The sequence below is a fragment of the Mchenga conophoros genome, linkage group LG8 (genome assembly GCF_057382185.1).
Source record: "Mchenga conophoros isolate Kocher_MC1m ecotype Shallow Benthic linkage group LG8, M_conophoros_male_GT1.1, whole genome shotgun sequence".
NCBI lineage: Eukaryota > Metazoa > Chordata > Actinopteri > Cichliformes > Cichlidae > Mchenga > Mchenga conophoros.
This window is the reverse complement of record NC_140533.1, coordinates 19970031-19983328: the sequence shown is the minus strand read 5'-3', so window position 1 is coordinate 19983328 and position 13298 is coordinate 19970031. Positions and strand designations below refer to the sequence as shown.

The 13298-nt window shown below is 38.5% G+C and overlaps 2 protein-coding genes across 3 annotated transcripts; both read right to left on the bottom strand.

Moving 5' to 3' along the window:
• Positions 1 to 1733: 1733 nt before the first annotated feature.
• Positions 1734 to 7495, bottom strand: sar1aa (secretion associated, Ras related GTPase 1Aa). Of its 2 annotated transcripts, XM_085284813.1 has the most exons (7): positions 7360 to 7495; positions 5904 to 5976; positions 5053 to 5172; positions 4383 to 4448; positions 3309 to 3412; positions 3072 to 3203; positions 1734 to 2978 (listed from the first exon to the last, which is right to left on the bottom strand). In XM_085284813.1, the coding sequence occupies exons 2-7, from the start codon at positions 5959 to 5961 to the stop codon at positions 2862 to 2864; spliced, it is 597 nt and encodes a 198-aa protein (XP_085140939.1). In that variant the 5' UTR covers positions 5962 to 5976; positions 7360 to 7495; the 3' UTR covers positions 1734 to 2861. The 2 variants fall into 2 exon arrangements, with proteins under 2 accessions (XP_085140939.1, XP_085140940.1); XM_085284814.1 differs by lacking the exon at positions 7360 to 7495 and having other exon boundaries at positions 4383 to 4470.
• A 718-nt stretch (positions 7496 to 8213) lies between these two features.
• On the bottom strand, positions 8214 to 11992 carry ppa1a (inorganic pyrophosphatase 1a). The gene is made up of 11 exons (XM_085283402.1): positions 11510 to 11992; positions 11253 to 11317; positions 10860 to 10913; positions 10602 to 10721; positions 10430 to 10516; positions 10221 to 10347; positions 9984 to 10111; positions 9725 to 9810; positions 9171 to 9240; positions 8823 to 8862; positions 8214 to 8743 (listed from the first exon to the last, which is right to left on the bottom strand). The coding sequence occupies exons 1-11, from the start codon at positions 11568 to 11570 to the stop codon at positions 8715 to 8717; spliced, it is 867 nt and encodes a 288-aa protein (XP_085139528.1). The 5' UTR covers positions 11571 to 11992; the 3' UTR covers positions 8214 to 8714.
• Between the last annotated feature and the right edge of the window lie 1306 nt (positions 11993 to 13298).

Below are 13298 nucleotides of genomic sequence, written 5' to 3'. Positions count from 1 at the left end.
AAAAAACAAAAAAATGAATCAAAAGCAAACTTAAATTTCAAGTATGCTGAATAAGATCAGATTAATTTGTGTAGTTAAGCATGTAAACATTTGCATGTGCACTCTTGTATCTTTTCAGACAGTCATAAAGTACCTGCAACACTTGAACCTGGGTAGTTATTGAATTTAATTTACAGTGGGGCAAAAAAGTATTTAGTCAGCCACCGATTGTGCAAGTTCCCCCACCTAAAATGATGACAGAGGTCAGTAATTTGCACCAGAGGTACACTTCAACTGTGAGAGACAGAATGTGAAAAAAAAATCCATGAATCCACATGGTAGGATTTGTAAAGAATTTATTCGTAAATTAGGGTGGAAAATAAGTATTTGGTCACCTCGAACAAGGAAAATCTCTGGCTCTCACAGACCTGTAACGTCTTCTGTAAGAAGCTTTTCTGTCCCCCACTCGTTACCTGTATGAATGGCACCTGTTTGAACTCATCATCTGTATAAAAGACACCTGTCCACAGCCTCAAACAGTCAGACTCCAAACTCCGCCATGGCCAAGACCAAACAGCTTTCGAAGGACACCAGGAAAAGTATTGTAGACCTGCATCAGACTGGGAAGAGTGAATCTACAATAGGCAAGCAGCTTGGTGTGAAAAAATCAAGTGTGGGAGCAATCATCAGAAAATGGAAGACATACAAGACCACTGATAATCTCCCTCGATCTGGGGCTCCACGCAAGATCTCATCCCGTGGGGTCAAAATGATCATGAGAACGGTGAGCAAAGATCCCAGAACCACACGGGGGGACCTGGTGAATGACCTGCAGAGAGCTGGGACCAAAGTAACAAAGGTCACCATCAGTAACACACTACAACGGCAGGGAATCAAATCCCACAGTGCCAGACGTGTTCCGCTGCTGAAGCCAGTGCATGTCCAGGCCCGTCTGAAGTTTGCCAGAGAGCACATGGATGATACAGCAGAGGATTGGGAGAATGTCATGTGGTCAGATGAAACCAAAGTAGAACTTTTTGGTATAAACTCAACTCGTCGTGTTTGGAGGAAGAAGAATACTGAGTTGCATCCCAAGAACACCATACCTACTGTGAAGCATGGGGGTGGAAACATCATGCTATGGGGCTGTTTTTCTGCCAAGGGGACAGGACGACTGATCCGTGTTAAGGACAGAATGAATGGGGCCATGTATCGTGAGATTTTGAGCCAAAACCTCCTTCCATCAGTGAGAACTTTGAAGATGAAACGAGGCTGGGTCTTCCAACATGACAATGATCCAAAACACACCGCCCGGGCAACAAAGGAGTGGCTCCGTAAGAAGCATTTGAAAGTCCTGGAGTGGCCTAGCCAGTCTCCAGACCTCAACCCCATAGAAAATCTGTGGCGGGAGTTGAAAGTCCGTGTTGCTCGGCGACAGCCCCAAAACATCACTGCTCTCGAGAAGATCTGCATGGAGGAATGGGCCAAAATACCAGCTACTGTGTGTGCAAACCTGGTAAAGACCTATAGTAAACGTTTGACCTCTGTTATTGCCAACAAAGGTTATGTTACAAAGTATTGAGTTGTATTTTTGTTATTGACCAAATACTTATTTTCCACCCTGATTTACGAATAAATTCTTTACAAATCCTACCATGTGGATTCATGGATTTTTTTTTCACATTCTGTCTCTCACAGTTGAAGTGTACCTCTGGTGCAAATTACTGACCTCTGTCATCATTTTAGGTGGGGGAACTTGCACAATCGGTGGCTGACTAAATACTTTTTTGCCCCACTGTATATCTCAGGCTCTAGATACAATGAATGAATAAATAAATAAATAAAACCCTTTTTTCAGTCTCTTATTCAAATATTGCTGCTTTAACTTGGACTTTTTTCTATGCTTGATTCAAGTAAGACCATGAGGAAATACTGAGCAGAGAGATGAGACACTCTTTTAGTGGGTGCTGGTTAAGACGAAGATGAAAAGACTCAAAAATACATATATTCTTTCCTAGTCTGACCTATATTCTATGAGGGATGGTTTTTTTCTTACAGTCTTTGTAATATAATAAAGCAAAGGACAGCTTTTTTATCTTTCAATTCTATACTGGACGGCCCATAAATAAGTCGGTCCTCCTGTCAAATTAGCTGCCTTCAACCCAGATCTCTACGCGTACAGGTTGATTTCACAAAAACCAACAAGCCAGCTTCATTAAGATGCCGAAAGCAAGCAGCACATTAATCACAGCACACTTATCAACATGATGTCTAATTTCACTCAGTGTACGCCATCATCTTTTCATTTAACAATTTTCACCTTTCTTGATGACCAAAAATGAGATTTTTATGTTATTTTGGCTCAGCACTCAGCATTGAAGATGTTTTTTTGTTGAAGTCCCAACATCTGGGCCTGTTAATCCCAAGTCATTAGCATACATCTTTGGCTTTATGTTTTAAATGCTAAGGCTGTGCACTAACAGACAAAACGAACTAAAAAATATCTTCTGTAGTTTCTTATTTATCTACAAGAATCTGAAAATCTAAACTAGACCGTCTTAACGCAATTAGCTAGCCCCTCACGATCCCCTTGAGCCCTTCTGTTTCATCACTCGCTCACTACTAAATTCCAAGATAAACACAGAAGTAATGCAACACTGAACCGTGCATTACTGCATAATGCATGGCTGTAATCTGGTATAACGCAACCTAATTTATATTTCATGCAACTCAATTGTCTCTCAAATTAATAACACATTTAGGACAGTTCATGTGGATTTAGGAATTAAAATATTCTTAGTAGTAAGACCTGAAATTTGGATGGGCTGACACTCACTAAGGATCAAACTTCTACATCCTTTTTGGTTAAGCTCATCTCTTTGTCAGTCGATATACTGTGATAACCATCTGAAACCTTCCCCATAGCCTTGTTTTTTCAACACGCTGCACATGAAAATCTCCAGGGGTCGAGCATTCAGCTCCTTCAGCAACACATTTCCCTGTCAGTTACAACAAGGATCAATTAGAATGACGATCATATGTGCTCCTGCATATTTCTGTGAATTAAGAAAGAATCCTCAAGACATGCCTACCTTCCCGGTAACTTGGCCATCAAGAGCAAAAGCTCCTCTAAGTCCTCCTTCGCTGATAGCTTCGGGGCGGTCAATTTTATTACCTAACACCAACACTGGTACATTGACTATGGTCTCATCTGCAAGGAGAGCCTAGAAAAAATAAAAGAGAGACAAACTAACCAGCAATCCATTGCTAACACACAAAAACAGTCCTGTGTGGTGGAAACCGTTTGTAACAGCAATGTTTAACCTTACATCAAGTTCAGTCTTGGATTCTGTGAGTCTGTCATGATCTGCACAGTCTACAAGAAAGACGACTCCATTCACAGCTGGCAGGTAGTTCTTCCAAACTCTTCGTGCTATAAAGAAGGGAAAACGGCTGTGAATTAGCTGCGATTGCAACAACTCAACATGAGTCTCTGAAATGCAGCAGTCTAACTATAAACCTTTGAAAATATAATTATGTCCTTTCTCCTGTAGAGAAGCGGTAGTTTACACATCCTCACATCTAAATACACACAAATACAGATTAACTATTTTCAGCTAATATGGCTAATTACGCCTCAAGTCAAGTTTAAGCTGCTTGCCACTAATAGCAATGATAAACAGTGTTACTTATCTAATTTTAAAGTCTAATTAGACAGCAATGGACAGATGTGGAAATAGCATTTTAATTTGACTGTACAAATCAAATATGGGTTTTTGTCTTACCAACGGATTTAGATCATTTGGATAATGATTTTCAAATGAAACTATAGAGGGTTAGTTTTCTCTATATTTATTTTTAATAGCACTGGTACAAATTCTAATTACAATACATCCTGCCTTTAAATTTTCTGTTGACATGCGTACAATGAATCAGATCACTCAGCATTCAAGCGTGAATGCATGCGCTAAAAATATCAAATTGAAGAAAAACAACAGATCAGTGTGACGGGGGTCTACAGAGACATCATGTGGCAGCCATGTGCACTGATTTGTCAACCTGTCAGTTTGGTTATACATGTTTCTGATGACAGGAGGTGCTACCGTTGAAGATAACATAGGCAGCAGTCACTAATCTTCAACTTACAATAGTACAAGTATATTTTGTGATCTAGTAAACCCGTTTCCTCTCATTTCTGTATTTAATAAACGTTAAAACCAAATGAATGGGGCGATGTGAACACATATGCTAAAGGTTTGAGAATCAATCAGATGCTCTAAGCCCACAGAAATGTAGTGTTGTTGCTATCCTGTGCTAAATAACTTAAATAAATAACACAAACAAAATAGATACAAAAAATTCAATAGCGTCTCACTGCCAGCAAAAATGGAAATAGATCTCACCTTGTACATGTCCTCCGAGATCAAACGTAGTAAATGTCATGCCACCGATTGTTAGCTCTTCAGAAGCTTTGTGTGAAAGAAAATACACCTGAGATGTTTTCGCACATGAGAAAATTTGAGATGCACAGACAGAGGAATGTCAATGACATGCAGAGACCTGCACTGCTAAAAGATGATGTTAGACTAATCGCAACTTTGAGGCCACAAATTAAAGGAGCCCCAATGATGGTGACATACAGCAGGGTGGGAAGACTGCCAGCTATAAAGTAATAGGCGGGGTCACTTTATGCAAAGATAAGGCTTAAAGGTGTCAATCGCTTAACTAATAAAGACAATTTTTTACTATTACACAACACATAAGACAGTCTATATGACAGGTGACACCTTTATAAGAGAATGTATAAAAGTAATAAAGTATATGTTGAGGAACACTACAGTACACTATCAACACTTTAATGAAATACTTGCATCTTAAAAATAAATCAGCCATTATCTATTTACCATATAATAACTGTATAAGCAGCACAATAACAAGGCCAATATCACATGGTTTTAGGAGCATGGTATTTTTAGAAGACAGCGCGATCACAACCTGTGGCCTAATATAAAGAAAAATCCAAAACCTGGAAAAACAGCACATGGGTAATATGCACTCTGAGTATCCCCTTACTTGGATGCAGTGTTGGAACGTGCTGCCCAAGCCTGTCATCTTTCAGCATGTGTAGGAGCGTTGTTTTACCGGCATTGTCCAGGCCCAGGAAAACTAGCTTCCCACTCTTTTTGTAAAGACCTGAAAGGATTCAGAAGAATTCTTATTTTATTCCACTTCACGCTGCGCTGCAGCTCTATCACCTCTGAGTTTGCTGGTCTGCTGACCTCAGAGAATGAGACGGGACATGTGGGTGAAACAGCTCAGACAAGAGCACGACCATTAAGGGACTTAAAAACAAATAAAAGGATCTTAAAAAAATCGAGCGGCTACATTTTGCACCAGCTGGAGGCGAACAATTGGAGGCCTGGCTAATTTAAATAAAAAGTATATTATAGTTATTAAAATGTGATGTTTAAAAAAGCATGTATTACTGTTTCAAGGTTGCACAAAGTTGACAGAAGAGGCTTGATTTTTGACAGCAGCCTCAAATGTAAAAAGCAGGATTTTACCACTGTGTTTACGTGAGAATGGAGCTGTACAGTAGGATCCATTTTCCGACCTGAATTTGTGATTATAGTGCTGTGGTGAGTTTTTAACCCAGACTGGAACACTTAAAGAATTGCATGCCCATGTTTGTAAAGATTTGATTTCCAAAGCTATCTATATGTTGGAAATCTTGCTACTATAGGCAGTTTATATAAGCTTCAACCAGATTGATTAACTGGTGTAGGAGAAGTTAGGGAACAGACATATATGCATATGCTGTGATCATTGTAGTAACATGTCAGTGCCTGAACAAAATGCACCAAGCTTAGGATGGGAGTACTTAGAATGGGGTACATCATTTCAGAGCAGCACACAGTACTCACCTAAGAACTGTAAAATACTACTAAACCCCCTGTAGATCCAGTCAAATAAAAATGACATCCTGACAGCGTGCACCTAAAACAAGAAACAAAGCAGTTTACTAGACAAATTAAAATATGAAAAGCATAGAGATGCCAGCATTATGATGCAATGTTTACATATTTTCTTAAGAGCATAGTGGGTTTGATTTGTTTATCTACAGTGGACTGGAGACTCCAAGCTTATCGATTTCTTTTAGCAACGTTTCCACATAGCAGAGAAATGATGTACAACTAATGCTAGTGGAGCGGTTATAAGGGAGTCTATAAGGATTCTGACCTACACAGAATCAATAATGGCATCAAATAAATTTTATAAACATACATCAACATTTATGTAAGTAACTCCCAATACAATGTTTAAGCAAAGTAGTATTTATTGCAGGATTTCTGATTTGCAAAGAAACATATCTTTCTAACAGATGCCATTTTGGCTGGTCAAACTGAGTCATCATACCTAAAATTGGGCAAGTAATAATGTCTGTAAGAGCCATGCCAAAAAGTGATTGTCTGCCAAGTCTAATATCTTTGCTTATATTGGTAGTGAACAGGATTTACAAAGGAAATATATATCAAATAAAGAAATTTTGCAAGTGTCTTTATGACTTTGAGTTATTATACCTATTCTGTGTTCTACACTGTGCTCAATCCAGACCTTTTTGGCCACTTAAAAGATCCGTATACAACTGTTTTTGTTAGCATTTTAGCAATTTATGCTGTCCTCTTGTTCAAATTGTCCTTGAAAAATACTTTTTTATGTCAATTAGAATTTTTACCTGGATAAATAAAAAAAAATCATATAAAGTGACTTTGCCAAAAGCTGATTGCAGCTTCTACCATGTGACAGGAATTTTTCTGGTTCAAAATTACTTGATATCATTCATTAGAGATATGTTTAACCATTATTATAGGTTAACAAGTCACTTACAACAGCTAATCCCTTTTCGGCACTGGTCGAAATGAGTCTACAGCTCATAACATGAGGCATCGATAGGGTTTTTTCATATCTGTGACATAACAAACTGTTATCTCCTTCACCCACAGGTGTAGCAAGGCAACTAGCAGCGATGCTACCCATCTGTACCTAATGAAATATTTACAAAGACTAATTGTTAGATCTGACTTAATGTTTCCCCATGAAACGAAAGCAGAAACAGTGGTGCAGTTTTAAAGGACACCGCAGTATTTAGCTTCCTGCTTCGGCAAGTCTTGTGAAAGATTACCCTGGTCAGCTAGTTAGCATTGACATTGTTAGCCCCGGCTCTTTCTAGAATCTGACCACAAGTGGGTCAAGACACTGTTTAAGAAACGAAAAACCGCGAGTGAAACCCAACATAAGAGACAGCAACACCAGAACAGGCTGTTTCCCATTGACTTGTTAAATAAAAACGACAGTACTCTCTGAGTTTAGCTCGCTTACCTGCAGCACTGACAAGCTGACAGTTCTCGGTAGTATCGCTGGTCTCCTTGGAAACAGTCAATCAGGGGCCTCCTCTTCTTCCTCGTGCTTTAGAGTTTATCGCATGACTTGCATTGGTGCCCCCTCCCGTCGACCAGACGCAACCGATGCTGCAAAATGTGCTATTAATGTGTCCTGCGCTGTGAAAAGGTTACTATTCTTAAAATTTCAGAAGTTTTTGTCAGTACTTTCACTTTGTTCTGTTCTATACTTATACTGAATTGAGAAGAAATTATTGTATTTATACTCTTATACCTTTATTTGGCAGCTGTTGCAGCTTGTTCCTTTACTCATAAAGTAAGACTTTACAAGTAAGACTCTACCCATAAATACTGTGCTTGTAAAGTCTGCTTTGCTCCAGTCTCAATGAATAATTTATAGCTCAATAAAACTCTAGCCTTTCGTCCTGGAGTATGTTCAAAGAACCCAAAGCAGGGCTTAAAAACGAAAAACGTTTTGCAGACTTTCACAATAAGGTGATATCTGTTGCATTGCTCATTTTTAAGGGGTATGCTTCTCGTTTGGGGTGCAAGAGCTCCCGGGTTTAGATATGCACTTGTTCTAGCAAAAGCAGGACACAGCTAGAGGTAGTCTTTGAATATCTTGACCATATTATAATATTATATAAACTATATTTAGTGTTTCACCATATCTGATTTAAGTTACACATACATTATGCGCTAGGGCCTCTATTACTTGACCGTTTAGAGCACCCTTTATTTGCAAGTATAGTTTCTAACCACACTGTAAATGCCTTCAGTTCTTATTGAAGTGACTGTTTAATTGCAGGCTGCAGAAAAAAACAGCATGAGACCTTTTCACTCACAGCTAAAGGCTTTAATAGGAAGTCATTTATAATCTTAAACAACTATTACATCTTAGGAACAGTACATACATCATGTAGTAGAATTGTCAATATTGTCATATAACCCAATGAATTATTGAATGTAAGACTGTAGAGAAATGGGTTTATATGCCTTTTATCAAATATGAAAGAAGTTTCTTTCTGTCTGTCTTAACAAATGCTGTTATCCACTTTAGAGTCACATTCTTTTGATAAACACAGGTACATGGTTTAATATAGTGTTTATTTTTCAAAGTAAAATCAAATTGCATTAAAGTTAAATGACAAAAAATAATGAGAGCTTTCATGTGATCTGGATTAAAAAATAACCACATCAGCCAATGAAGGTTGAACAACCAGGCAAGTAAATGTTATATGAAATAAGCAAGACACATCAAATCCACAGGAATCAAGGAAGGAGGGATGTGGGAAGGCTTCACATATTTCCTGTTTCCACCCAGGCTTTACCTTCTCACTTGTCATAGTAGAACCATTTGTCAACTGAAAAAAAGTAAAACATAAGATTTAAGTTCCATGAGGCAACAAAACAGAGTTGCTGCAAATATCTATAAACACCCACCTGAACTTGGAATAGGTTCTTCAGCTCCAAAAGCACATGCCTGTAAGCGTGATTAAATGGTGATATATTTATTTGCTTAACTAATCACCTTTAAAGTTCACGAGGAATACATGTGCATGTCATTAATAGACTAATTAAATGCTGCCAAGTTCTCAGGGCCTATTTTCTGTTTTACAGGAAGCCATTAGATGCTGGTTTCTTTTTGATCTCAAAAACATTACTCTTATAGAGAGCAGCTGGAGTGAAATGAAAGAAACTGCCTTTAGCATTTCTCTGTTTCTAGTTTCTTCACTAATCAAATAGGAAGGTATGAATGCTAACATGAATTTAAAAATAAAATGGACTTACAGATTTAACTACTGCCTCGGCATCCCCAGCAGAGCAGCAGAACGGACTATCTGAAACGCTGGTGTTCATGCTAATCAAAGAAAGGAAGACTTTTTTAAATAGAGCAATTTTCTGCCTATACGCATGTCTTTCTCACCCCCCAAAAAGTGCACATATTTACAGTGTTTACTTAGTGTTTTATTTGCTCCAAGAAACACATTACCAAAGCAGCTACAGTGCGGTGAAAAAGTATTTGCCCACTCCCTTGTTTCTTATATAGATTGGGTAGCATATTCCTGTTAATAAATGAAATTGTTTAATGCATTTTGCATTCCCTCGGTTTGACTCAAATTAAAGTTTGTTTGACGAACAAATCAGGAAGGGGGCCAAATGCTGTTTCACAACACTGTACATTATATTCTGTTGTCTTCCTGCTCTATCATCTATGCAATGCACAATCATTGGCTGGAGAAAATTAGGGCAGGAAGTGCCTCTAATAGTATCTGTCACATAATGTTGCTGAGCTTTATATTTGCACAAAGCATTTTTTTTTTCAAATTAATCAACTTGTTTACCAGTTTAACTCGCCGGCATTGGTCATCTTAGAAATCAGTGCCTTCCAAAACTCATGTGTGCTCTTCACTGTTTCAACGGCAAAGTCCTGGAGAATACAAAAGAACTACAAAATCAAAGCAACATCCCCAGCTATATGTCTCTAAACTGAAAATGTAATCATGTATGTATTGCGACAGATTCAGTATAGCTAAAAATATACTATCAGAAGTGTAGTCTGATGTCAAACCAAGACCTAGACTAAAATGCTGAACGCTGTACCCGGTCCTTGAACTCTCCGTTAAAAGCAAACTGATTTTCAGGTTTCCCATCTGGTACTTTGTATCTTTTAAACCAATCAACAGTTGCCTCCAGGTAGCCGGGCTTAAGTTGCCTCACATCATCAATATCTGCATGAAATGGAGAAAATGAAAAAAATAAATAAATTCCAAAAAGCTTGCACAGTCTTCGCGTATTTTCCAGCAACATAAACAACTTTAATTTTTAAGTTATCCCTACTGTTAAAACTGCCAGCTTCTGGGTCCTCAGTATTGATCACTATGACCTTCCAGTCTGTTTCACCCTCATCGATCAAAGCCAGAGTTCCCAAAACCTTCACTTTGATTACTTCTCCTCGAGAGCACACCTGAGGATTAAAGATACTGTTTTGAAAAAGCTGCAAAAAGCACCATTTCAGTAAGTCTCTTCAGCCAGACTTGTTCCAGTACCTTATTTCCTATGTCACATATATCGATGGGATCATTGTCTCCGCAGCATCCTGTGTCGCTGTCCTTGTGGTTGGGGTCTTCCCATGTCTGTTAAGGAGAAGTGTATGGGGTTAACTGAACAGAGACATGGCCTAGTTTCCTGCTGTACATATATCATCTGAGTGGGACTCGCCTGCGGTATAGCTCCATAATTCCAGATATAACCTTTATGGGGAAACACATTTGCTACATAACGAAGATTGCCCTTCTTCACGTCTTGCTTCAGTGGATTGAGAGGATCTTTAGTGGCAATCTGTGAAACAAAGACATTAAGTACAAAAATAAAAATAGAAAGAAGCAATGACTTAGATTGTAGTCACTACATTACCACAAATATGGGAGGGATCTTAGAAAGCAACAAATACATATTTTTGCAAGATATGTTATGTACCTCCATCTTTGCATTTGTCCACCTTGGAACTTCAACAATGGCATGAAAAATATTCTAAAAATGGTAAGAGACATAGCCTTGTTACTGTCGTACCTGATGATGAATTCTCCTAGTGGCTTATTGTGCTACTTATAGACTGGCATAATCGTTATCTAAGGTAGGATACAGATCATTGCACATATGCCTAAGGAGTTTCAAGAGAAACCCAGCAGCTACCACAGTTTTTGTTATCTATTCAGTGATTTGTCTAAATAGTCAAAATAAGGACATATGTATTTAAGAAATGTGAATAAATTAACCTACAAGGCAAAATACAGCACAATCAGCAGGTTTTCAATGATATAAGTTCTTCTCTAATATCCCAAAAGACTAACAGCCACACATGATGCTCACCTCTGCTTCATTTGCATAGATGGGTACATCGTGAAAGGGAGAGATGTATTTGCCCTCAGAGTTTTCTATGAAAAGAATTACACAGTTTCATCTCCCTATTCAAATAAATAATATGGGATCTTTACATCTACTTAACAGTAGTGCTCCTGTAATATACTGCTACATGTTATGCAAGCAGCTATTACACTATACAGAATCCATGAAGGAATTATTTCCCACAAACAGTCAAACTAGTTCATTCAAAGAGCTGTGCTTACTGAAATACACCCTGTACTCCTGGGTGTTCGGCCTGCCCTTCTCCTCGATGGTAAAGCTCATGTCTGCTGTTGGTTTAAACTCCTCCAAGTGTGGTCTGTTCACTAATTCAGCAGGACTAAGAAGCTCCCGGCAGACAGGCAGTCATGTAAGACAGGGGAGCAGACATGCGCACTTCTTAAGCCTATGGGGTTAGAACCCAGACAACTACCTGTATTTGACAATGGGGCTGCTGTGGGAAAGGCGTAAACACCTGGTGACAGATCCATGCTGGCTTCTGCCTGTTCCTGTATGGCTGCTGTGTTCAAATCACACCTAGCACTGGCATCTGTAGCTTACAAAAGTAACCCGTGTGAAGCAGAGTTGCTCAGAATAGTAATCAGCAACTAATCCTTTCTGTTGCCACTTCTCCGTGCCTGCCACATGCATTCTGCAGCACAGACGTGAAGTTTCTGCCTTGTCTGTGTGCGAAGTGATTTGTTTTCGAGTTCCCCGTTACAAGCTGTGGCTCCCGAGAGTTCTTTTCACAGAAAAACAGATGGAGCTGACAGGTGTTAGCTGTAAGCCAATTAACACAGCAGGATTAGGTGGTGTGCAGTGTTGTGACTTCTTACATCTCAAGTTTCACTTTAACTGTTCGATAACATACTTATGAGCTTGTTTTCGGAAACACTGAGAAAAAATATTTAAATTAGTTTTGATTTTTGCATGCTTATGTAATACATTTGAGCACCGAGTCCTATTCTACATGAATGCCTTTAAGTTTTTATATTAATCTTTTGTACCAAAGTTTAATTTTTTTTTTCATTTGCTTGTTTTGTTTTGGCTGAACTTTTTTATGTCACTTAAATCATGCATTTCATTTATATATTGTTATCCAAATAAAAAGTAGTGTCAGAGTAAAAGTGCATTAAAGCACCTTATGGGAAAAAAGGAAGAAAAACACAATATACATGTGTGGGAGTAGTCTTATATCTTTGTCGTGCAATTTCTATATTAAAATCATGTAACTGTACAGTTCTTTATTATATATAAAGTATTAACTTTCAGCTATTTAGATGAAAAATCCTGCTGTAAACCTAACTAAAATGTGCAGTGCCAAAAACTGCTTAATATAACCTGTCAAACTGCACAATAGCACTAAAGAAAGTATGCTCCTCTGCCTATAGGTAAGGTAATTAAAACACAGTGAATTAAAGAGGAGCGTGAAGCTGAGTGCGAGGTCACACTCTGGGAAGCAGACAAGTCACGTGGCACTGAAAGCTTGCCACCAGGCTAAATGTCCCAAGAACATTCTCCTTTGGCAGACTTGTAGATGCTGTATCTGATGACTTCTCCCAACAGAAATTATGTGTATTCAAACCAATTTTCACCCTAGAAAAGGTTTATTTGGATTATTCATTCACCAGATCTTCTTGGTTTTCTAATGATACACGCAGACTTGAAACTCTGCGCTCAAACATCAGGTGAAATAATCCAGACTCAGCAGGGATGCTATTTAAAGTGTTCTTGAGGAGTAAAATACTTTGAGTTGCTCTTCTGAGCACCTGTCTCCGTCTTCTGGAGCTTCTATTACAGTTACAGTGAACTGGAATTATCCAACTTTGAATGTGGCTACAATACCTTCAGGCATCTTGAAAGGATGTTATTCTGTGAGCTCCTCATACTGTATCTACCTGTGTGAGAAGTACCTGCACTCAGAGGGTGAACTACAGACGACATTCTGTGTGTACAGACTATTATCTTAGCAATTGCTTTTCTCTTGCTTGTTTAAATTATTGCTCCAGCTGT

Coding starts and splice junctions, on each gene's coding strand:
- ppa1a (XM_085283402.1), bottom strand. CDS start 11,570: ATGAGCTTTACCATCGAGGAGAAGGGCAGGCCGAACACCCAGGAGTAC. Junction 10,722..10,859: donor GGACAAATGCAAAGATGGAG/GTACATAACATA, acceptor TTTGTTTCACAG/ATTGCCACTAAAGATCCTCT. Junction 10,348..10,429: donor TATGTGACATAGGAAATAAG/GTACTGGAACAA, acceptor TTTAATCCTCAG/GTGTGCTCTCGAGGAGAAGT.
- sar1aa (XM_085284813.1), bottom strand. CDS start 5,961: ATGTCATTTTTATTTGACTGGATCTACAGGGGGTTTAGTAGTATTTTA. Junction 4,449..5,052: donor CGTTCCAACACTGCATCCAA/GTAAGGGGATAC, acceptor TTTCACACAAAG/CTTCTGAAGAGCTAACAATC. Junction 3,413..4,382: donor TCTCGGAGGACATGTACAAG/GTGAGATCTATT, acceptor CCTTCTTTATAG/CACGAAGAGTTTGGAAGAAC.